Consider the following 25,446-nt stretch of genomic DNA (forward strand, 5'->3'; position numbering starts at 1 on the left):
TTGCCCACACAGTACCCACTTCTAATACCCCATCACGCAAATAAGCAAGATCTCGAGTGACACCATGATGATGTAGTGTGACCGTGGATCTATCTCGATGGTGTGACACGACGCCTGCAGTGCAGTCACTGTGAAATCTGCTATTTGAATCTGAATGGGACAGATATTGTAATTTTCAAAGACAAGCAATGCCATTTGAATGGATTTGTTTGCCATTTTATTTTGTACGTCAACTGTATATCGAAACCGGGAAATGAAAACTTAACACACCGCTGAACCGCAATCGTACGTTCACAAGTAAGGGAAATAACTGTACATGCATTTAGCCTGTATGAACAGGCATGTTTTTTTTTTTTTTTTTTTTTTTTTTTTTCCAGAAGAGGCATACGCTTCCTCTCATGAGCTACATTATTGCCCTCTTCAATACGAAACTTCATATTAAATGGAGCAATGTGAACACAAGTAGACGAAGGGAGGGGGGGGGGGTCGGAGAAAGAGAGAGAGAGAGAGAGAGAGAGAGAGAGAGCTGATTTGAACTACTGCCAATGACTTTAAAACATAAACAGTCAAACAGGACTGTAAATTTAATAAATCACACATTTTTCACATAATTATATAATATACTGTACCTATTCTCTATAGGCCTACATATTTTCTTTTATATTATTAAGAACTTTTACCGCCTGTTGGATATAGATTGTTGTTGTTGTTGTTGCTGTTGTTGTTGATGTTTTAGTAACGCTAGCCTATCCGATCTGTAGTATTGATTTTCACTGTGATAACATACATTTGCACGGTGTAAAATTTCGTTATAACTACTTCACAGAGAGTAAAGCCACTCACAGCTAAACTATGCACGCAATATAAGAGTATAGGAGTCACTCGAGACTACATGGAAGTGTTCTTTACTATAAGAGCTCAGTCGCGGCAGCATTATGACCCGGTAATTCTACTTAAAAAGAAAATACATTAAAAACAGCAGGAAGCACTTGTATTATTTAGGGCCTACATAATGCACTCCCAAAGGGATTTGATGTATACAGTGACACTGTCCATAATAATGACGTGGGCTATATAGGCGCATTCATACATTGTCATACATGCGAAATCATACAAAATGTCATATGGGATATATTATGCAAATTCTGTGTGCCACTAATGTCGGTAAGGGTGATAATAATGAGATATATTATGGTAAAAGCAATGATATCAAGGAATAACATTAAAAATTTAATGATAAGGTTGCACTGATATTTCTGATTACACTTAACATGCTTAAAGTTTTCATAACCTAAATCGCTATATAAAATCACGTTTGTGGTATCTGTATTTGTCATTTGAAATATTATCCTCAGCTACAGATAGTTATTGCACACAATCAACAAGAACATAATTATGATCATTTACATTAATTTTTTTTTTAATGTGTTAATCTTCTTCTGGGTTTTAGTGATGCTATGTGTAGTTTGCAAGTCCAAGTACAAAGTACAGGCTAATAATTCTCCATCTCAACAACGCTCAATGTAGATAAAAGGAAAGATATATCAATATTGGTAATTCAAAACGCAGGTTACATTATAATATACATTTAATGAGAATTAAAAAAATTAAACATTTGTATCAAACATAATTTAGAAGATGGAGAAAGGGGACCCACTAAATATCGAAGCCTATATGATTGTGGGCATATGCCACCATTTAGAATATACAATACAAGGAAACAAAAAATATGGGTTGTTATCAAATCCAGTATATAGGCAGAGCTGGTGGATATTATTTTTTCATCATTATTATATTTTTCATCACTGAGGGAATAAAAATACAAGAACAAGTCTGACACAAATAATACAATTTGTTGTTGTTCCTGTTGTTGTTGTTGTTGTTGTTATTATTGTTGTTGTTGTGTGGGGGGTCCTGTCTCAATTTCAGTGTTTTAAACTTCCCAGTGTGGTGCAAGGTCAAGTGTTTAATTCATTTATTATGCTCGACAATAATTTAGTAAAGCTTCTCCACGCACTCCTCCCCCGGTTCCGTACTTTGTGTGTACAAGCGTGTCCTGATGTAAGCGTGTGATGTTAAAGAAGACGCGTTATAGACTATAATATCCAATGCTTTCATTTCATTTCATTTTTCATTTCATATACTTCATTTCCAACTGCACAAAACATTTACATGATTATGGGCCTACAAAATAACACAATATCAGTGCAATAATGTAACAAAGGAAAGTATTGCGAACTGAAGTACAATACATACTGTGACTTTTGTTATTATACCGAATCAAAATTGATGGTAATGGAGAGGGCAGCTGAAAAACAGGGATTAATAGTAATTTGCAATCTTCCTCATAAAGACTAACTAATCACTGAACCACTACAACTGAGGCAGATTGCCTTAAAGAAGACCAAAAAAAAAAAGACAAAAAGAGAAACACACATGCACACACGCACAAATACACACATACACACAAACACGAGGCAAAAAAAAAAAAAGAAGAGAAGTGTTTTATGGAGCTTTCAAGGAATTGTATCTGGAATCTAAAAGGCAGGATAAATAAACTTATAAACTTATGAAAATGCGCCCTGCGTGCTCACCGAGGCTTTCATATCGAGTGCTCCACACAACTGGAACAGTGCAAATGTCATTAAAATAAGACAAAGTGACATGGACATGTTGGTATAGTGGATCCACGACATTTATGTTCCTGCGACGATTCCTCTCATGAATCATCTGCACTCTGAGTCAAGCCTAAATTATACTCACAAACATAACATTAACCCTAATCCTAATCCTCACTGAAACTAAACCTAAAATCCTATCACAACCCTAACCCTATATATCCCTAAGTCCTTGAAAAAAAGATTGTCGCAGGAACAAGATAAATATAGTGTCGTGGTAGCATGAGAATGTCGCGTTTATAAACTTGTTTCCTTTTCAGAATGAATTAAGTCATAAAATCACTTAGACAATTATAGATGACTCAGATGATAGTGTCATTCCTTAGCTGGCTTGCACGCATATCTTCGGAAAAGAAAAATTCCCTAGTAGACATGGAGTCAAGTGATGGATTAATTCATATTCTTCACATCGGACTATGCTATATATAGGGTTATAGATATTAAGCAATGAATACAAAAAGCGGGGTTTTACACGTGTTAAATGATTGAATAATATGAAATACCTTATGACGATCACGCTTTGCGTGACTTATGCTCTCTCATCAACATGAATATATAAATGAATTTGTATCTTTCATGCCGTACGGCAGGCGTGTATGGTCTAAAAGTGTGCTTATTGAAACACGAAAAACAAAGGTCTATATCATGGAGCGTGACGAAGGTATCAAAAGATTATAACAAAAAAGAAAGTGAACACTGTTTCCACTACAAATTCTTCATAGAAGAATTTAGTAAAATAAAGAAAAAAAAATCTTTGTGTTATAATTATACCATATTTAAGGTTATTTCATTGGCTGTCAACCCAGTAGGCTATCACAAAGGAAAATCTTATGCACGAGTGAACACATTCGTTTTTGTCTTCCAAGACACAAAAGTAAAAATTGCATAAAGTGACAGTTTGTCATTCATTTGCAAATGCCTCTTACGATAGCATTGATAAGAAAACATTTAACATAATGAGAGACATGCTTGAAAAGCAAAAATATGTCTTTGTTCCCTTGTATCCCTTTATATTCTGAAACAAAACCAAAGTGGGAAAGTAAAGGAAGGAGGGGAAAATAAGATTTTTTTTTGTCAACTCAAACTCAAATGATATAGGGAGTAAGCCGCAAAGGTGAAAAATGGAAAGAATTTCTGTACTTAATTCTTTCAATTCAGGAACTTTAAAATTCATGAGACAAATTCAAGAACCAATTATAAATTTCGATTTTCTTTATGTGAAATAACATTTAAAATTTCTACCATTTTTTGATATTGCCTCTTCTCCAATGTCATATGAACTTGGATTTGACAGAATATTCTTTTATTTTCATTTTTGTATTATTTTCTCCATTATTCTTCACCATTCTGAAATCTTTAGGGGCTACGAAGACACTGTCGAGATCAGTGGGTTGTTTTTGCAAATTAATTTGCGTTTCTTATTATATTAGATTTGTCTTTTGTTCTTATTGTTGTATGGAAGAACAAATAAGCATGAATGAGAGATTGTGTGCATTGGAAGAGAAAAACGCAAGTGTTCACTCATGCGCAAAGTTTCTCTTTTTAATGACCTACCAGGTTAATAGCCAATTGGGTGACCTTTAACATGGTATACGGCATTAATATCTAGCTAAATATTCTATGAGATATATGAGCTAAAAAAGTTTTAATTATTATTTTTTTTTTTGCCGAGTGTAGATATAATTCTTCTGTACAGTAGAGTACTGAAGGGATGGAGATAAAACGAGAGAGAGAGAGAGAGAGAGAGAGGGAGATAGAGCATTATTGATTGAGAGACATTCATTGACCTAAGAGGAACTAACTATGCCACGGTTCATCAAATTTGAATTCACGCCATCATACAAACTTCTCACCTGTGGGTTCCTTTGGTTATGTCTGTTTGTAAGTTGTTTTTTGTACCACCTCCCCCATACGTTATTCTAAATTTATCTGAATCAATACACACTGAGACCACGTTGCTCTGTCACCTTTTTTTAATCTTGAGTAAATACTGCAGTTATCTATATTTTGAGACACTCATACCCACCTCCCTGCTCATACGGTCAATGAAATTATACACAGCCCACATGCGCAGTGTTCGCGAATTCAGACATTAAAAGCATTATTTACCAGGCTTTGTAGACGCAACAAAAATCCATCCAGGTTTAGTTCTTCAAAATGGTTCTAAAATGTGAGTTGGGGGTTGAAACAATGAATGTAAAATTTTGAATCAGTATAATCAATGTTAAGTATTGTTGAATATACAAAATGTGATAAATAGTCATGATAAAATTGTTCCTAGACTAAACCGTCTACAGTTATGGTTTATTGATAAAGATGGTGATATCTCCTTATATCATAGGCTTTATCGCCTTTTTTTCTTTTAATAAGGTAGGATGTTCTGTGATACAGTAACGTACACATACATGACATATGCATCAATAATGTGATATCTCGAACACTTTTTAAATCACTGTTCCCAATGGCAAAGAGTACTTTTAATACTCTAGTCTGACAGAATTCACCACTTATGTGGTCCCACAAAACATCGCACAATCTATAAGATGATGTCATGTAGAGCCCAACAACATCTGTAGGCAGCCGACATGACATTGGTCCTTTAAGCATCAAGCTGACAATACAACCATATCCTTTAAGCGTCAGCGTCATAGCACTTTTGAGTGTACGCCCTTCCAATGTGCGAGCCGCACAATGCGACGGGGTTTTCCCCGATGCGGTACCAACTCGCGAGATATGTCATGACGTCAGCAAAAGACCTAGTTATAAGTACGCCATTCATAAAACAACTCATTGCTCTTGCAAGGGACCGCTGTACTATCAGCTCAACCACGTTTCTTTTCATCTCTTTATTATTCTGATGTTTGCGCTTATATGTCGTGCAGAATGCTTTGGAAAACGACTAAGGGCAGCGACCCCGTGTAATCTGATGAGGTTGTAAAATCAACTTTTTACATATTCTTTCTCTTCATCCATGAGGCGAGATGCTTTCTACTGTAAATTCACTTTGGAGAATAACGTCATAAACATAGTCTCAGCAAACCCGGTGGAGTTTCGACTTATTGGTTGTGTCTGCGTTGTGTCTAACCGTCATGTCACCACATGCATCCATGGGTACTTTGATTTTGTGATTACCCCAATGAATTTGCTGTTCCAAATGGACATTTGAAACCAGCAATGTGTTCACCTGCTATAATATTGCCTGAATAATCTCCTGTTCTCGCGACGTCGCGATGCCACTATTTGACGTGCATGATTATTTGCATAACTAATGAGTTCAAGGAGCCACAGCACAGCATACACAACTGCAAGACAAGAGAGAACCATTACGATACGCGAGACACCTTTTCACAATGTTTTCTTTTATTCATGCGAAATGTTTCCTCATCTGATGAGGACTGGTATAGTCATATAGGCCTATTGAACTGTTTGATTCGTGCGAGCACACACATACACACACGCGCGCGCACGAGCCTCCTGCTGATGTCGAGGGGTGAGCAATACAGCGAGGAACCAGAGTTGGTGCCGAAACATCGCGGATGGTATACCTGTTGCCCGCCAAGTCGGTTGGCTTTGCGAGCACGTGTTTGTGTGCGCTGAAAGCAAGCGAGGAGAGCCGATAACAATTGCTGATCGGTATCATCATCCATGTCTTCGAATCACTGATGGTCGCGACGCCATTTCGCCAGGTGACCGACTCCGTACAACTCAAAGACTTGCTGACTACCAAAGAGTGGCAACTGGGTGACTCTTTCACCCACGTAAATGCCACTGACACCCACCGAGGCAAGTCCCGGATACATTTGGCGCCACAACCGCTCGATTTCCACAATGTGCCTTGAAGCGTCGGCGTGAAATACGTTGAGAGCAGCCGCCCATTTCTCCTGCTGAATGTATTATTCTTTCTGTCTCCTTCATTAATTTCGAACCAAAGATTAAATCTTGCGACCAGTAGTAACTGATTTTGGTAAAGCGATTGTTCTGTGCCCACCTCCAGTCTCCTCCAAATAAGATAAAAAGCATTCATTGCATATATGCCAAAAAAAAAAAAAAAAACAAATTTTCTTCACTTGCTCTTCCCAACAAAACAATGATAGAAAAATAAGTTTAAGATTTCCGTCTGACGCGTGGACCATCGAACAAAGTTTATAAATACACTTAGAACATAATCCTTCATACCATCGTGATTTGCCGGTTAGAAAAACTTCATCCGAGGTCTCTGGCAACGACTTTAAACACTTTGACATCCTGATAATGCTGCCTGTTCTCACCGAGCCGATAGTTCTCCTGAAGTCTCAGATGAACCTAAGCATGCAAGGTCCAGTGGTGGATTCTCAACTAGCGGCCCCCAGCCTGTCCATGTAAGTCGCTATATCTACGTCTTTTTTTTTTTTTTTTTTTTTGGGGGGGGGGGGGGAGCGGTCTATCTGTTTTTTTTGTATACACACTTTAATACATTATGATTCACTTTATTCTATTCATCAGCTCAATTATTTATTTGTCTATTCATTCTTTTATTCATGCTCTTGTTCTTTTGCGCAATTAATCATTTAATTATAGCTCATTTGGTTTCACATTCCTTAATGTTTCTTTTGACTCATTTATTCATGAGATCATTTTGCCTTCATTCATTCTTCATTCATTTAGCCTTCCTTTCATTGAGTTCAGTTTCGAAACCAAACGACATAATGACATAGAGTTGTCCAATACTTTATTGTGCAAGAATTATGGAAGTTGTTTCTTCCCATGTGTGTTACATTGCTTTCTTCTTTCTCGCACTTTGGCTTGAAGTATATTAAGACAAAAAAAAAAATGATATGTTTTTTTTCTCTCTCTCTTTCACCATTTCTTGATACAATCTGGAAACAGAAAGACAATTCATGCAAATAATATCTGCATCATGTGGTCCATACAATAATATGTCCACTGCGATTAAGACATTACATCACAACCATATCCATACTGTCTATACCACGAATGTCATTTACAGAAAATATACCACAGTAATTATCTTGTCATAAATCTTGGCAACGAACGGATTGCTTCTATCGAAAACTTTTGTTCTTTTTCTTAATTGTTTTGTTTACATGATCTAAGCGATGTTATGTACTTTGGATCTCATAAAAAAAGGAAAAATAACAGAAGTATCATGATATCAGTAATAATCATGATGATTTAAATCTTTCTCTTCATAATCTTCAACATGTTTGTAAAGTGACGATCACGATAAAGCGGTGAAGTATTTACATTCAAATGATAAATGAATGCCCATACTGACTTTCCTAGTTACACTCTCTCCCGCATCATAAAACATCAGAGCATAAAGCACGTACACCCACACAAACACACACACACACACACACATATATATATATATATATATATATATATATATATATATATATATATATAATTAGTATTATAAACTACATATACATATACATCTATGCTGATGCTACGGCGTTAAAGAATGTTTCTTTTTGTTATGTTTCACAAAACGTAATTTGATACTGGTGCTACCTACTACAGACACTCAGGGGTCACGATATTTTACTACATCCATGATAGTCAAGTTTTCTTCATAAAGCTTACATGTTATTTTGAAATAAAATACAGAATGCGGCAACGTGACCACATATTTTCTCTTTTGGTATATAAGCACGTTTATAACATGAGATCATCAGACTTACAAGAGAAGATGTCTCTTAAATTCTTATGAGCAACTATATTATATCATATAGGTGAAGGTTTAACGTGGTTCTACAAAATATTTTCCCTTTTTTTCGTGAAGTAAAATCACAACGTGCACTTCAGGAAAAGAATGTGAATATGAAAAGAAGACAAAGTATACAGGGCACTGAATTTTGTTAAAAAAACACAACAACAAATAAAAAATAGGCCACCATAGTTTAACAGTGTATTGGGAATTCCATCCTTTATTCTGAATACAAAATTTGGAGAATAGACCCCCCGCCAAATGTGTTCGTCTATATTGACTGAAATATCACCTTTATCTAATTGTGGGTTTTGCTGTGTGAAAAGCTACACTTCATTCCGAAGTCCCCCTCCCCCCCCCCAAAAAAAAAAAAAAAAATGTTCTAGCAGACATCAAGGTGTCAAACAACTTGAAGTGAACAACCACTTGTTTGTCGAATGCTTTGAAATGACGATTTTTTTTTTTTTTTTTAGTTCCAGGAGTTCATCTATTTTGTAGCTGAAAGAGCATGGACATGGATGATCAATTTCTTACTTAAGATACTTGTGTAATTTCCCAGCAGACCGTATAGGAATTGCAAAAATATCAAGCGTGAAAAGCAAACAGCAATGTACCATTGCTTTCCTAGAAATAAAATCTATAACAGGGCTGAAATTTTCTTTCACATTCCTAAATTGTTTGTTGGTTCTTAAGACATCTTCGAAGGAGATTATCATGATATTAGGGTGGTGTATCTATTCTTTGCTAATGTATACACACACACACAAAAAAAGACAGACATACTAAAAATTAACTAACGAAAACAGAAAAACTGACAAGAAATGAATATTATTTATCAGTCGATATACACTCGGCAAAAAAAAAGTAGGTAAACACTTTTCCATTTTACATAAAAGATTTCTATAAAAATCCTTGTGTCGTATACATATTAAAGGTTATTTAACTGGCTGTTGACCTGGTAGGTTAATGCAAAACTCTTTTATGCATGAGTGAACACAGAAGTTTTTGTCTTCCAAGGCACAAAAGTGAAAATTGCGTAATTTCACATGTAGTGATTCATTTGCCGATGCCCTTCAAGATAACAAGCAAAACACAAAAGACAAATTTAACACAGTGAGAGACATGCATAAATAGCCAAAAAAACAAACAAACAAACAAACACCTTTTCATTCCCTTGTATTTCTTTATACTAGCATTCTCAAACAAAAACAAAGTGGGAAAATAAAGAAGGAAATAAGAATTTTCTGTCTACTCAAATTCAAATGTCATAGGGAGTAAAATGTAAAGGTGGTAAAATGGACAGACTTGTTTAAAATTTCATTCTTTTCATTTAGGGATTTAAGAATTCATGAGACAAATTCAAGAGCTAGATATCGTTTTCAATGTGCTTAATTTGATATAACATTTCGATTTTCTACCATTTTTGTTGATATTGCCTCTTTTCTGATGTCATTTGAATTTGGATTTGGCAGAAGATTCTTCATTTTCTCAATTTTTTTGCCTTTCTTTACCTTTACATGCTACAAAGACATTATAGAGATCAATAAGTAAATTTTCCATATTGATCTGTGTTTCCTATTGTGTTGGATTTGTCTTTTGCTCACGTTGTTATATGGAAGAGCACAATACGCATGAATTAGAAATAATCAATTTTTGCAATTTTTACTTTTGAGCCTTGGAAGAGAAAAACGATTATGTTCACTCGTGCGTAAAGGTTCCCTTTTCATTGACCTATCAAGTTGACAGCCAATTAAATTGCCTTTAACAAGGTATGTAAGACATTAATATTTAGCCTGATGTTATATGAGAAATATGAGCTTGGAAAAGTGTCTGCTTGCCTCTTTTTTTTTTTTTTTTTTTTTTTTTGCTGAGTGTAGATAAGACACATTTCAGTGGTATGGTTTGATTGATATACTTCTTTACATGTCTTTAAACTTGTTTTCCGTGCACATGTCGCCAAAATGTAACGTATAACAAAGCAAAACATATATAATGAATGATAAAATAAATGTAAAAGGAGGCAAATATTAGTTTTAATAATCAAATGAATCAAAAATGCACAGTGAGAATGTAATGCAGGAGTCTACATCAAAATTACATTATATTTAGATCGGCCTTAACAAAGAAGCAGCAGCATGGGTATCTGCTTATTAATTTGCTCATTAATTTACATTACTCTTCCTGACCGGGAAAGGAGGCGACAATTGTGGTATGATAATGTCCTTTGGAAATTTAATTGGGCAATTAAGTCTTTAGGTGTGGAATGTAGATCAGGATAGCTGGAATCAATCTTACTGCTTTGTTAGACCATAGATAGTTTTTATAATGGCCGTCGCTCAAGGGGAATTTATTATCATTTTCTGTTTGGTGGATGCATCAAAATGTCAGGGAATCCCATAGACCAAATTCTGCATTCTCTAAAGCATATGAGAGCGTATTCTGTATTGTCCTATTATAGGTCATAAAATCACAAACAGATTAACATTTTCAGAATATAAGAATCTTTATCATTTTTCTAAATAACAAGTCTGTCTCGCAGTTTCCACTGTTAAAAATAAAGTGTATCTTGTCCCAAGAGACATTGGTCAGGCGATAGAAGACTGATAGAGGGAGAAGGGAGAGAGAGAGAAGGGGGGGGGCGGGGCGGGAGAACATTTCAGTCATTGCCCACAACAGTTAGAAAAAGTAGCAAAAACAACACAAAAAACAAAAACATTGCACTCTCTGGACAATTGAAGTACTGTGACAGCCTTGATATCTCGCAAACCAAAAGCTGAATTGATGCTGGAAATTATGGATCCGTATTCATCTCGACGGAAGAATTTCACTAATTTGAAAATTATACAATGTTGCATTCGCAACGACATACATCCATAGAGATCAATATATTTGTACATATATTTGTAAATTCAGTATACAAGGACTATGTATTATTACATGACGCAAAATGAATTTGAATCAATCTGACAAAATGTCTCAAGTACGTTATATACATTCATATTGGATGCTTAAGATAATGTGCGGGGGAAACTATTATGGAAGCAGATGCTTATGGGGGTACGAGTTCTGTCGACAGGAGCAGAGTAGTCGTTTTCGAATCAAATCTTTCTTCCTGAAGATGGAAACAAGTTTCATAGCATGATTACTTAAACAGAATTTTGCAGCTTCTCTTTATTGCTGATGCGGTCTGTTGACTGAAAATTAAACGTTTAATGACTTATCGATACGTAGGTATTTGTGATTTCTTTCTTTCATGTCTATGTCTAACAGAATATAGCAACTTGATGAACGTTCAGTTATACACGTTCTTAATGCAGATTACTGCAATCTTTACTGTGAACACTTCCGTTTCCACGGCCAAGAGCTACGAATTATCTTTTCTCTCAGCTGGTTCCTTGAGAACTCTTGATTTTATCCTGAAGTCGTATTGATCATAGCTGTAGGAGTATTACTAGGAAGTTAATGATAATGACAATGTCCGAAGTGACAGCCATTTTGTAAAAACAACGCACTATATTAAATCCTGTACACTTTTAATTGTGTGCTCATTAACGTTGCATTCTAAACACTATCAAAGATAACTTATTTAAGGATATCTCGTGACAGATTTCACATTTTGGCCCAAATTATAGTCCTACATTGCACTAAAGCTCTCGGATTTAGACAGTGGGTTAGCATAAATACGCACACACACACACGCACCCACACACACACACACACACACACACACACATTACACACACATTCACACATATTAAGGCATACGTATAACAGATTCAACACTGTATACCGACAAGAAGGAAGAAGACAGGAAAAATTATCTTGGTCAAAGCAAGCAAAATTCGATAACGGCGATCAAAATCATCTATTAAACTCCCCATATTAGCTTTAAGTCAAATCCCAATCCATAGCCAAGTTGACTTTGGCAAAACTACAGAGTAAAACCATGCAGGCAGAAAAAAAATGGTACAAGTGTCGACAAAATCGGGCATGATTTGAGAAAGCAGTGAGATTTAATATCGCACAAAAAAAAAAAATGTTGCAATTAAGGTAGTGACGATTACCTACTAGTTCTACAATTAGTTTGTCCTGGAAATTATCATGGAACACATGTTGAAGATTCAACGATTACATACTTCTCAATCCAAGGCATTATAAATCAGTGAGTACGAGGAAGTGGTAAACAAAAGAACAAATAATTGAATCGATAATGAGAAGAACTGCAATAGGAGGATAGCGAGCAGCGGGTATATTAGGTCAAAGAAAACAAATAAAAAGTCACACGCATAGATTGGAACAGTAAGATGAAACATAAGGTGGGGTAAAAAGCAGAATATTGCCGTTGTGATAGGCATATGAGTTCAAACTTTCACTGTAAATCAATGTGTATATATACATATATATATAATTGAAACGATTGCTCACAGTTTTCACTATATATATATATATATATATATATATATATATATGTATATATAAATCAATGTGTATATACGTATATATGTATATATAGTATACGATAATGATAAGAATATTATAATGATCATTATTATCATTATTACGATCATCATCATCATCACTGTTATTACTATTACTTTATTATCACTATTATCATTAGCAATCGATTGTGACCTAATCAATGTACGTATATGGATGAAAACATGTAAAACTCAAGAATCATTTAATAGTTCTTTGCTCTGCAGTTGTGACTTAAGCAGATCAGTGTATATAAAGAAAGTACTTTAGGGCAAAACGGCATGCCAGAAACTCCAAGGAATCGATTGAAAGGAACTCGAAATAAAATCACATAACATACCAAAAGTCTGAACGTTCGTATGCCGCGCCATACCGGCATTAGAAGTAGTTCAGCCAAAAGGGTATTTCACTCTTAATTATAGTCATATCATTAACACTGATAAGAATTGTGTGATACCCCCTAAAAATGATAAGAATAAATAGATACCAACAAAATAAAGAAATAAAATAAACTTGATTTTGAATTCATTACGATATCGTGGGATATCTCTTATGCCTAACAAACACCGTTCTGTCATAGTGTTACCTCTGATTGGCTTTTGGTATAGGTGCCATGTTGCAAAGTTTAAAGTGATTAAAAAAAAACTCTATTGAAGTAAAACGTATACTAGCAAGGATTCCAACTGCTATGCGAAAACAAGAAATCCATGAGACCAGGCAAGATGAAGAATTATTAATTGGAATCTCCTCGCATGGTTACATGGGGAAAGGAATCACGTGAGACTCATTTCCTTTGTAAAGACAAATATTTGGTCAGTAATTTGATTTACCCAACCAAGAGTGCTCAGGCAATATGACTTTCTGGACCGAATCTACTTGCACGTCATGTTATCTGATCTCTTCTAAACTGGACAACTGAGAACTATCATGACTTGCAGGTAAAGAAATGCTGCGAAGGGAGGCTTGAGTGATGATCATTATGACAAGAAAAATATAAACTGCTCAACTATCTACGCACGAAGTTTGAAACTCTACTCAAATCAAAGAAAAATGCTTCATGAATGATGAAAACAAGATCATTGCTTGCTGATGTCTGCATGTACAAAACATTATTTGCTCATGTATATTGATTACCTTTCCCCTCAACCAGAGCAATAAAAATGTTGGATCTGCTGTTCATCGACTCATACTGTCATAGGTAACATCTAGGGTCTTTTGAATGTTTAATCCCTTTTGTACGACTTTATAGTCGAAGCGGGCATGATCGCGCCCTTGAATTAATTCAAGTAGATCGTAAAATGATCGCGATAAATGCGTTCGAAGTTCATTTCTTCTGCACGTAGGCCCAAGTGAAGCCAGATGTTGTCCAAAAAGACACCTGTCGCTTGTTCAGAGTTCCTTTTTCCTTATAACTACAATCTATAGTATGTGTTAAAATCCTCCTTTCCCTACCTCTTCCTGTTGCTATGATCATAGTACAGACATTACGGATTGTTGTTTTATATGGAAGGGGAATTTATTTCGCGAATCCCACATATATTCTTTATTTCCATTTTCGTTCATTTCATTTCCTTCATTTCATTTCCATCCAATATAATTATAACATTATGAATACACATACAAACACAACAGTGCAATGAAACAAACGAACTGTGAACTGAGATACAATGTATTCATTTTTCATGACAAATACCAAAAGAAAGTCGTTGGAAATGGAGGTGACTGTTAACAAGCAGGGCTTCCATGCGTCAAGCAGACATGGCAGAAACTTTCACTGATGTTTTCTACTAATATTTGCATCTACCCACTCCACACTTTCATTATTACTTGTCTTCCTTTTATGTGTTTTTTCCTTCATTTTGGAACAGTTTACATCAGAGATATTTTTAGAATTAAAGAAGACAACAAACAACTGATTTGTAAAGTTACGGATTATGTACAACAGCTCTTTTCTTTTCTGTTCTGTTCACTAGTATCTTTTCCTTTCATCCATTTCCGGTAAAGAAGGCTCGTCGTGTGAATAGAGGTACCATGTGAAGTGCATTGCCCTTTACGTTGAATTTTCCAACATCTTAGCTAGTTAGCTGCAAAAATTGGGCAATATTCTTAAATCTGTTCACAAAGTGCGGTATCTGCAGACTTGGATGTCTACCATTGCAGGCAGATCCATTTATATGCCACGTCATTTTGATGAATGCTTATAACGTCTCTCACGTGTACAACTAACTGCATGATGCTGTTATTATCAGATAAAAGCCCACTCCTAAAAAGTCAAGATTCAGGGTCAAGCTCTTAATCAACTAAATGCCATTATTCCATTTCTGAGTCTAATATTGCAATATACAAAGCACGAGCAAGTTACACGTATTACAGGTATCATTCGGAGCATCAGTCGTTAAAGGGGATGGCTAGTAACTAATAAGTGGGAATCAGTGGGAATGCGGGGGGATGATTGTTCCAATCCTTGTGGGATTCATTTAAGAGTACATTATATATCTATATTGTTGTGTGAAAATTATTTGCTTCAGAATGGTCTCATTATTCAAGTAATGGGCAGTTTAATGTTTCCAGGGCCCGTTAACGATCACCGTCACTGTACAGGCATGCTAACCTGGAAACACTGAACTGCACATTACTTGAATATGAGACCATTCTGAAGCAAATAATTTTCACCCAACAATAGATATATAATGTACTCTTATAATAAATCCCACATGGATTGGAACAATCATCCCCCAGCATTCCCACTGATTCCCTCTGATCAGTTACTAGCCATCCCCTTTAAAGTTTGTTCATAGATGCGAAGACTCAACGATGGTCATTTATAAAACGAAAAAAAAAAAATCACGTTAGTACGCGGAAGAGATCGAAGAAGATGTACTTGGCGTCAGAGAAGTCTCTTCCCTAACTCTTTATTATTCTTGGCTCCAGATTAGTGAGTTTTGTACAAACACAGAGAAGCCCAGACTCCCCCCCCCCCTACCTTTCCCCGCCTAACATGCCTTTACTTGTTATCTAATCGATTGGTATCACCATGTGAAACATACACTTCATCCACTCGAGAGAGTCTCGTGCGAGTCATGATAACACAGAATAATATTTTGACTAGAAGCAACCGCTCACGTTCATAGTTTAACTTACGTGAAAGGTGATTGTAGTGATATAATAGCTAGCACGTCTCGGCACACCAGCTGGATGATCCTCATCATAATTTCTACATACGCTTTGTTTCTTTAAAAACAAATCTTAAAACCATATCTGATATTAAGTGAATGTTCTGTGCATGGCTGTGCAAAGAGATTTCTCCCTCTTCTCAAGAATTGAAGGGTTTTGATTTGTGATTCAGTGTTCTGAGAATTTAAGAATAGTAATAGTTGTGAAGTGTTTCCTTTTATTACAATGTTGATATTAATTGAAATATCCTCGTGTGATGTCTTTCTATGGCTGGGAAATTTGTGCCGGAAAACGTAATGGGGGATTCCAGCATTTCAGAGTTCTATGGGAGAGAATGGACTTAGGGATTTATGGTATTTCCAACTTCAAATATGTTAGAATATTTCTATCCAAACATTATTCTATGTGAGTGCAAGTGTGTATTGTTATGTCGTGTGTGTTAGTTACTGAAATTATAGCAACACTCAAAAAAAGAAAAGAAGTTGCTCCTAACAATCTTAACACGAAGATCCTTGCTGATGTATAATTTTATGTTTTTTGTTTGTGTTCCTTTTACAATTTCTTTTAGTTGCTCATTTGTGGCAAGGAATTTCATGTCAACTACAAATGTGCACCTATATAAAAAGCTCAACTTTGATAAAAATTTAGGTCGAGCAGACTACAGTCGCAAGGGCACGTCAACATAAAAACAGTACTTGTATAGCTTTGAAACATATTATGAATGCTTTGCGGTGCATTAAAAGAAAGCAATGATAAAAGGACGTTCCTCTTGGTGCGTTTTTTTTTTTCCTGCGGGTGAAGTAAAATTGAAGCCACCTGCATTAATGACCGTTGTTAATTTATTGCATTTACCCCTTTTCTCTTTCTATTTCTCTCCCTGTATCTCTCCGTCTCTGTTTTTCGTACTTATATATATATTCCATGATGAGAAGGAAAATAACAACAACAAACAAGGGAGATGTGTTGGATTATAATGTGATAATCTCAAATATTTACATGTGATTGGCTACTGCCCAGTGGGCAGTCATTAAATCTGCAATTGTTTGGCATTGTTTTGAGATAATTACTTTTTAATGCTTCTTTGCCCTGTGTATGGGACAACATTTCCCTGTCTGTGGCAATTTTACAGCAGCTCGAAAGGCTGGGTCAGGGAAGTATGAAAAGGGAGTTTAAAAACGGGAATCAACTGAATTTAATCATAAATATACGCCAGTATATAATTTGAGCGTAAGTGTTGTCCTGTAAATGATTCCTAATAAGGCTTCTCGTCTCGTTTGGTTGTGTTTTGCAGAGAAGTTTTTTTCCCCTTCTAGAGATCACTTCGGGCATAGCAGTACTGATTCTTCCTGAAGAAAATCTGAAGTAAAGAAATAGTAAAGATTCATATGTAGATATTTCATTCAATGATCTTTAATTATGTTTGATCGATGTTGCAAGGAGAAGCTCTCTTACAAGGAAATAGAAGGGGAGAAAAAAAAAAAGAGAAAATAAATCTCCCCTCATTGTAATAAATCCGAATCATTCCTTTATGTCACCGAAAAGTCAAAAAAAAAAAAAAAGACAGCAAGTCCGAGATATCAGGGACATTCCCTTTTTGAAATAAAAATCTAAAGATATTATTATCTTACATTGTATCTGCGATGGAATTGTCTTATTTGAGGAAAGAACACACCACACAATGGATGACTCATCTACGTACACGACGGAAGACGGTAACAATGGAAACATTTCAACTGAACTGATTTGTTGCTTCGCTCTTCCTAGACATGATAGTGTATATTAATAATCGAGTACTTGTTAAATAAACTTCTATGGAGTCGCGCTTAACATTTATTTTCTACTGATTTATTTGGTTTGATAGAGTGTACACAATGATAAACTTCATAGAGAAAATTCCATAAGATCGCGCGAAACATTTTAACTACTTGTTGAATTGGTTTGATAATGTATACAGTATAATATGCACTTGTTAGAGAAATATCTTTTTACCCTAGAAAATTACTAGAGTCTAACCGACCAAATGTTTTACAAAATAAGATCCACTGTTGAATAAAATAGTGATTCCTTGCCCCCACCCCACTCCCCCCAAAATGAATACAAACAACAAACATGCATATAAAGAAACAAAATGAATACTTCTTCTGTTCGCATTTGAAATTCTAGAAAATAGATTTTGACCCTTTTGTAAACGTCATTATTCAAGGTCTTGGGAAGACGAATTTAGTATCTTACAATGAAAAAAATTAAGTCTGTCTACAATTAGTCTTTTTTTTTTCTTTATACTGTCGCGAATATTAAATGCGCAACCAATAACAAAAAAAAAATCTTTAAAATTAATTCGTCAGTCAGACGACAGGAGAACAAAGAAAAACAGACCGAAATCATGCTCTTTTTTAGTTTCTTCAGGAGATGTGGCGCAAAAAAAAAAAAGAAAGAACGATAACATATCGATTAATCGCCACTATCACGATGACCTTCCCGCGTTTCGCAAATTTCAAAGGCCTATCAGAGGTTTTTATCTACAACCACCGCCAGATCTCTTCGGGAGATTGCTCCTTACAGAAAGGCCGATGGATCCAGCGTTATTTCCATGAATAATACATTTCAATACGCTAGAGATGCAAACTATTATTTTATGTCATAAAATAATAGTTTGCGCATGGAAATTACAGCACTGTTAAATGTGCTTCTAAAAGCCTGCCGCACTGAAGTTCTTCATAATACCTACAAGACCTGAAGATCCTGACAATGATTAGTTGACAGGAAGGGATAAGAAGAAAGATGGAAGGGGGGGGGGGGGCAGGGATGAGTTTTTAAAATCAGAATGTCAACGAACAATATGAAGACCCCTTGCTCCATGTTCACTGTTATGTCTCCTACTATTGGCTAGGGTTAATATAGCAAGAAATATGGTGACCAATAGAAAGCTCTGTTTTAGAATACCCGGAAGCAGCACCATTCGTGATGGCTCGATCAGTATTTGAGTGATCTATGTCATAATGTATTGATTTCGAAATGATTATTAAAGATCATGTGTACCTTGGGAGCAGTAATTTTAAAAAAATTTTGCATTGATACCTGGAAAATAAGGAGATATCAGTATTTTTTTTTTCAGTAAACCGTAGCTGTAGACGGTTTAGTCTGGAAGCTTTTTTTTTTTTTAATTAAAACTATTGTTCAGATTTTGTATATTTAACAATACTTAGCATGGATTTTATTGATTCAAATTTTTTTACAGTGGTTGTTTCTATCCGTAACTCATATTTTAGAGATAACTAATGCTCGGATTTTGTTTCATCTGCAAATGGTAAATTATGGTTTTAATATAGGCCTTTTGCTTTTTGTTTTCCCCGTCTTAATTAGAGGCGTTTGTAGGATTTCATACCCTATAGGAGGAAGAATAAATCTCAAGTGAGGGAGGGGGGGGGGGGAAAGATAACTAGCAGCAGCAATTAGAAAGAGAATGCAACTTTGCTGCTCTGAGCATCAATGACAAATCATTGGTATCAATGACTTATATGTACACAATGTAAGTAATTAGGGTGAGACGTTGCCTTTGAAATATAAGAGTAACGGTGCTTACTTAAGTATGCAAACTCCATGCCCTTTTTTACCCTTTAACAGTGTAAAACAAAATGGAAATTAAAAAAAATGTCACATCCTCATATGATATATGTCCATACAAGAAATACTAGTACACTGTACTGCATGGCAGCTGTGTGTAAGGAGCCAATGCACTCGCCAGATGGAGACAGACATCACAGATCAATAGATATTATAATATCATAAAGCTAAGTATTGTGGTTGTAACATAGTGATATCTTCTAGAATCGTTTTCGTCATCCTTACATGTAATGGTCCTCATTTTCGGTCACTGTATGCTTTTTGATTAGGCGCATATGATTTGTACAGCAAACGATTACCATGAACGTATTCATGCGCATGTGTTCGGTGTGTGTGTCACTATATGCACCGTCCATTATGAATGTATGCAAAACATATAGGTGTATCAATATGAACACAACGCATGGCAACGCAGCAAACGACATGCAGATTATCTCACTCTTGCGAATTGGTCACTGAGCAGGTAATGCTTGCAGAAAATTACCCCATTCGACCCCTTCATGCCCTGATAAACGCGTCTCCACCCAGAGGTGAACTCCATTTTGCCATTAAAGCTCATGTTTCTTTCATGAGTGGTTAATTTCTATTACGATCCATTCTCCAACCCCTCCCCCATCTCTCCCTCTCTCTCTGCTCCCTTGCTTTATTACTGTGTCATGACTTTTCTAGTTTTACAATGTTTGCGTGATGATTTTATTCTCGTATCTTATTTTTTCCCCCAACATAACACGTAGAGGTAACAATGAGCACGTAGTGTGCACGCCGGTAAACCTCTGGTGTCGCGTGATTTCTTTTGATGGGACATGCCGTGAACAGTGGAATTATTTATGAAGACTATGAATATATGCGACGCAAGCACATTTCCACTGTGTCATTCAAAATACCTACAAACAAAGAGTTGCCGAAGTGCTTATGTCTGTAATGTATTGTAAACTTGGCAAATGTAGTCGAGCTGTTTGTGAGAGCCATGCCTTGATCTGCCTCACTCTAGCATTTCTTTTGCTGCGATCTCTGTCAACATTTTTTTTTTTTTTTGCAGCCATAAACACAACAGCCAGAGCAACAAGAAAATACACAAACACGCAGAACACACAAACAAACAAACAAACACACACACACACACACACACACACGCACACACACACACACACACTCACACACACACACACACACACACACTCACACACACACACACGCTCATAGCTCCTGGATGGAGCATGTAGGATCTATGCGAATGCTTGAATGAATTTCTATGGGTCTGATACCAAAACTGTCTATGCTGTCATTTATACAGCAATGCAAGCATGGGACAATGCGATAGACTTTATCGAACTGATTAAAGGAACCATGCAAAGCAAGGGCATATTAACTTGTTGATTCAGGATACCCTCAAATCTACATCAGTTATGTGGATAAATGAATATCAAACACATACCTTATAATATTATTTCATGATACTTTCCTACTATTTTTCTTCAGTTATTTAGGTACGTCCACTAAAAAAACCTTCCAAATCAACATTTTGCGCATGACATCATATGTCTATCACCGTAATTATAATTTCTATAACTAATAAAAGTCATTGGACTCCACCTTTCCCCAGTGAGAGTATAACTTGCACCTTTTCCTGCAATTAGATATGCTGCTTTCTCGGAGGAGCATAAAATTACCAAAACAACGAAGAAGAATCATGTGTAGAATTATGTACACAATGTACTTAGACCCTGATACTAAGAACTGTGTTGGGGTTTGGTTTTGTACAAGTAGCTAGTGCAGGCGACGTCAAATGAATGCTACAATAAAAATGCGTAAACTAACAATGGGTTAAATGGGGGTTTGACAGGAACAAGAGGTCCCATATTTTTACCTGTTTTCAAACAATTACTCAAGATTGGAGACGGCAATCGTCAACCCATCCGTGTGTGCATAAATCATCGAAGTGCGTTAGAGTACCTAGCGACAAGTATCTTGTATAGTGTTTTGTTTATTCACCAAATTCCCCGCTCTACTCACGTTATTTTGACCTTTGCTTGCTTTATCTTGCTATCAAACAACCATATCACTGTAGACATAGTGGAGTGAACATGAATTACTACCGGCAGCATGTATTCGGCACATGTGTTCCAACTCGTGCTGCGTCTGGCGCATCCATAATATAATATCAACCCTGTGTGTGCTTTGAGCATGTTGAGTATCAATTGGCACAGAAAATCCCATAGACTTGTATACACTGTTCAAAGTCCCTATGCACAGAAAGGGTTAAAGTCGTTGAAAACCATGTGTACCCAGTGACGAGGAAAGCGCTGTCTAAAAATATCTAACCAATTTTACCACTTTTCTTTGGTCAATAATGTACAATTCCTTACCTTAACCCTATTAAGCGCAAACTATTTTGACCCTTCCCAGGCCTAAGAGGTGTCACATTGTGCCCCTATGTAACTTTTTTTATTATTTGATGTATCATCACCATATTTGGCACATAGGTAGAGCAACTCATACTCTACATGACCGTATATTAATTGAACTTTCTCAAGGTCACCCATGGAGGGCGTTATTTACTAAAATATAAAGAAATACATGGCAAATATGCTAAAAACATGATTTTCTGTATAATTTCTTTATCCCCAGTATATATGTCGTTTTCATCTTTGCCACAGATGATAAGCAAGTGGAATCTTATTATTCGTTATGTTTGAATTTTCTCGAGGTCACCACATGGGGGCGGTACTTATGACAACATAAAGAAATACATTATGAGACCTGTGATGAAATGTTTGTGATAGGTATATGCATAGTTATCACACTTCATTTTTGCATAATATTGGAATTTTGAGTTTGCAGATTGAAATTATGATAAACTAATGATATTACAGGCATAACTTGAGTAAAGGAATCAAAATGACACAAAATAGAACTGCAATCTTTGGAAAATACTGTTGTTTTCAATTATCTCTATTATATCTATTGTTTTATGCCTTTGTCACATAAAAACAAAGGAAATAATGAGAAAAACATTCCAGGAACATGATTACTTCACATTCTGCTTCTTCAGCGAATTTCAGCCAAGAAACACCCATTTCATACACTGTTATAATAAATTGTTAATTGAAATTGGAACAGAAAAAAATGCAAAATCTGACTGACATGGTTGTCAGTTTATGGTTGCCAAGGCAACCAGCAATATCAAATATAGCTAATATATATATATATATATATATATATATATATATATATATATGATTAAATGTTCGCAATGAGATTTTAGGAAAAGTTGCCGAATTTGGTTGAAATTGGATTAAGGGTGAAGGAGTGGCAAATGAAAATCTTGTAGGGGGGACAATGTGCCCCCCCCCCCCTTGGGCTTTATTGGTTTAATTTTGATAGACCTATTGGATTTTACAGAGGGCATGGAAACCAACACGAAAAGTTAGAAACACACCCAGATACACGTGTAATTTTGTGACAACATGCCGGGAGGGAGGCCCCATTATTTAAACTTGTGAAAAGATGGTTTTGTTGGGTTGAGGAGAAGACTGTTGACAAGACGACTGGTAGCTCAGTCTGCTCTCCTTTTCACATTTTGTGTTTCTTCTTCAGAAGTGTCTCCAAGATATCAAAGTCTTTTTCCCATTGTCCATCTTATCACTTTTTCACACCACCGATGCACATTTATGAAACTCAGACCTAATACCATGAATACTTTCATTAGAGTAGAAAGCCATCTGTATCGGAAATTCATTTGAAATTGGTGTTAAACTTTTGATCTCAATACAAAGTATTACCTTCCGAAATTTTCAGCTGTCAACGCTATACAGCCTTCATTAGCGGAATGACCCGCCTTCGCCTTGATCACGTGACCGTTAATAAGCGGGTCATAGACTTTCAGAAGTTTGTGGCGCCAAAAGACTTTGTTGAGGGAAGGTTGCTTGGCCCTGATGTAAATTGCTTCCTTAAAGGAGACCTCCGAAATTTTACATTTGAACAATAATTAGCTACACCGAGTACAAAGTTTCAGAGCTATGATGATTGGGATGAAGAATAAGAATATTTTGAAATTTATAACAAATATTCAAGTTCAAGTTCAAGTTCAAGTTCAATCATAGTATCAATCATAATATCAATGAACAAGAATGATGACTTGGCCATAAGAATACATGGGTTGGGGCTCAAGAAAGCAGAACAAAAGAAGAAGGTATGCATACATTATACAGAGGTGAACTCGCAAGCAAACGATATTGCAATGGAATAATTACACTGCTACATTTCTGAAATATGTGAGCCTCCTATGTCATCATCCTTGTTCAGTGTAATTTGTTTAATTTCTTTTTCAAAGTATTGTTTCTCTGCTCAAGAACTACAATAAATTCCACAAATGGAGCTGTTGATTTATGTACTACATGATGTGAAATTATGAAAATCTTCTGGAATGTCCCTTTAACTGCCATTTCGTTCGTTCGTCCAACAGTCCTGTTATCTCTCTTCTTCCAATCCCATTTGCATGCCTTAAATGAAGAGTTGTATAAACACAGTGGTATGTTGAAGAGAGTATCATTTTAGAAACTCCCATAAAGTATTGAAAGTGGAAGGTAACATTTAGTACATTTTTATTGACCGTTAGATTTTGAAATGAATTCTTTTCGGGGCTCACCGTAAATTTCAGTACATTACTAGGCTACCGTTGCAGACCCATGCACTGCATGTGTGTCCATCATGTATATTTTGTGACTGAAGTTCATCAAAACTTACAAACATTTCTATAAACATTCTTGCCACACACTCTATATGTTATTACATCAGCTCTTATACTTTTAGATTTGTGTTTATAGATAAAAAATACAGAAGACTGCAACAAAAAGGCTTAAGTGTGGCTGATACACAGAACTACTGAGTAGTTGAGTTTTGTGCATTATTCAAATTGTAGATAACTATTGACTTCCAATTTTCTAAGCAGTAGCCTAAACAAGTCCCCTGAGATTAATATTTAATGTTTTGCTGCATTTTGGGAGTTCTGTAAAAGGTATCCCCTACCTTTAAAGAGCTACTATACCATCTGATGTAATCACAGGATTCCCAAGAAACTAAGAATACTTATGGAAAGCTTCAGCTTTCATCCAAAAGTCTATCTATTGCAACCAACAACAACACTAACAACAGAGTAAAGATTGAACAACGCACTCTGAATGCATGGACGCTGAAAATAGTGTATATTGATAGCGGTACTCCAACTATTCCTTTACATTTCCTTGAATGAAAAACGAAATCTTTTGATTTCAGAGAAGACATTTTCTTACATTTCTTACGATCATGATGTCATTAGTTCTCGTATCAAATTACAAAGGAGAAACGTTGCAGCAGTCCGATCACCTTGTGCCCGTGACTGAGTTATTTTCCCAGTTTTCGTTCTAAAAGTAACCCAAACGAATAAGAGAGGATGCTAAAGTGGAAACGTTTGACCGTTTATAGAATGTGAGACAGTTTAACGATGAGTCGATTTTTTAATTATTAACTTATCCATCTGTTAATTATTCATCTATCCATCCGTTTAGTTATGCATGTGTATGACATTATTATGCTAATTTCTGATGGGTTCATGTCTATAGTTACTAGTGTATGTATGTATGTATGTACGTACGTGCATATGATCGCATATAATTATGTATGTATGTATGTATGTATGTATATGTCTATATTTTTGTGCGTATCACATTTTCGTTGATTTATTCATTATTTTATCTTTGTAGTCATGCAGACTTTGTTGAATGAAAGTATCCCCGCATTGTT

General features: G+C 35.8%; 1 protein-coding gene across 1 annotated transcript in view; it reads left to right on the forward strand.

Annotated features, from left to right (window-relative positions):
• Positions 1 to 6,929: 6,929 nt before the first annotated feature.
• Positions 6,930 to 25,446, forward strand: part of LOC140239268 (receptor-transporting protein 4-like) — a 54,609-nt gene continuing 36,092 nt past the window's right edge. The window contains exon 1 of the mRNA XM_072319141.1: positions 6,930 to 7,036. Within this exon, the coding sequence (XP_072175242.1) occupies positions 6,930 to 7,036 (107 nt within the window). The remainder of the gene's footprint in view (positions 7,037 to 25,446) is intronic.

Source organism: Diadema setosum, chromosome 15, assembly GCF_964275005.1.
Source record: "Diadema setosum chromosome 15, eeDiaSeto1, whole genome shotgun sequence".
Taxonomy (NCBI): Eukaryota; Metazoa; Echinodermata; class Echinoidea; order Diadematoida; family Diadematidae; genus Diadema; species Diadema setosum.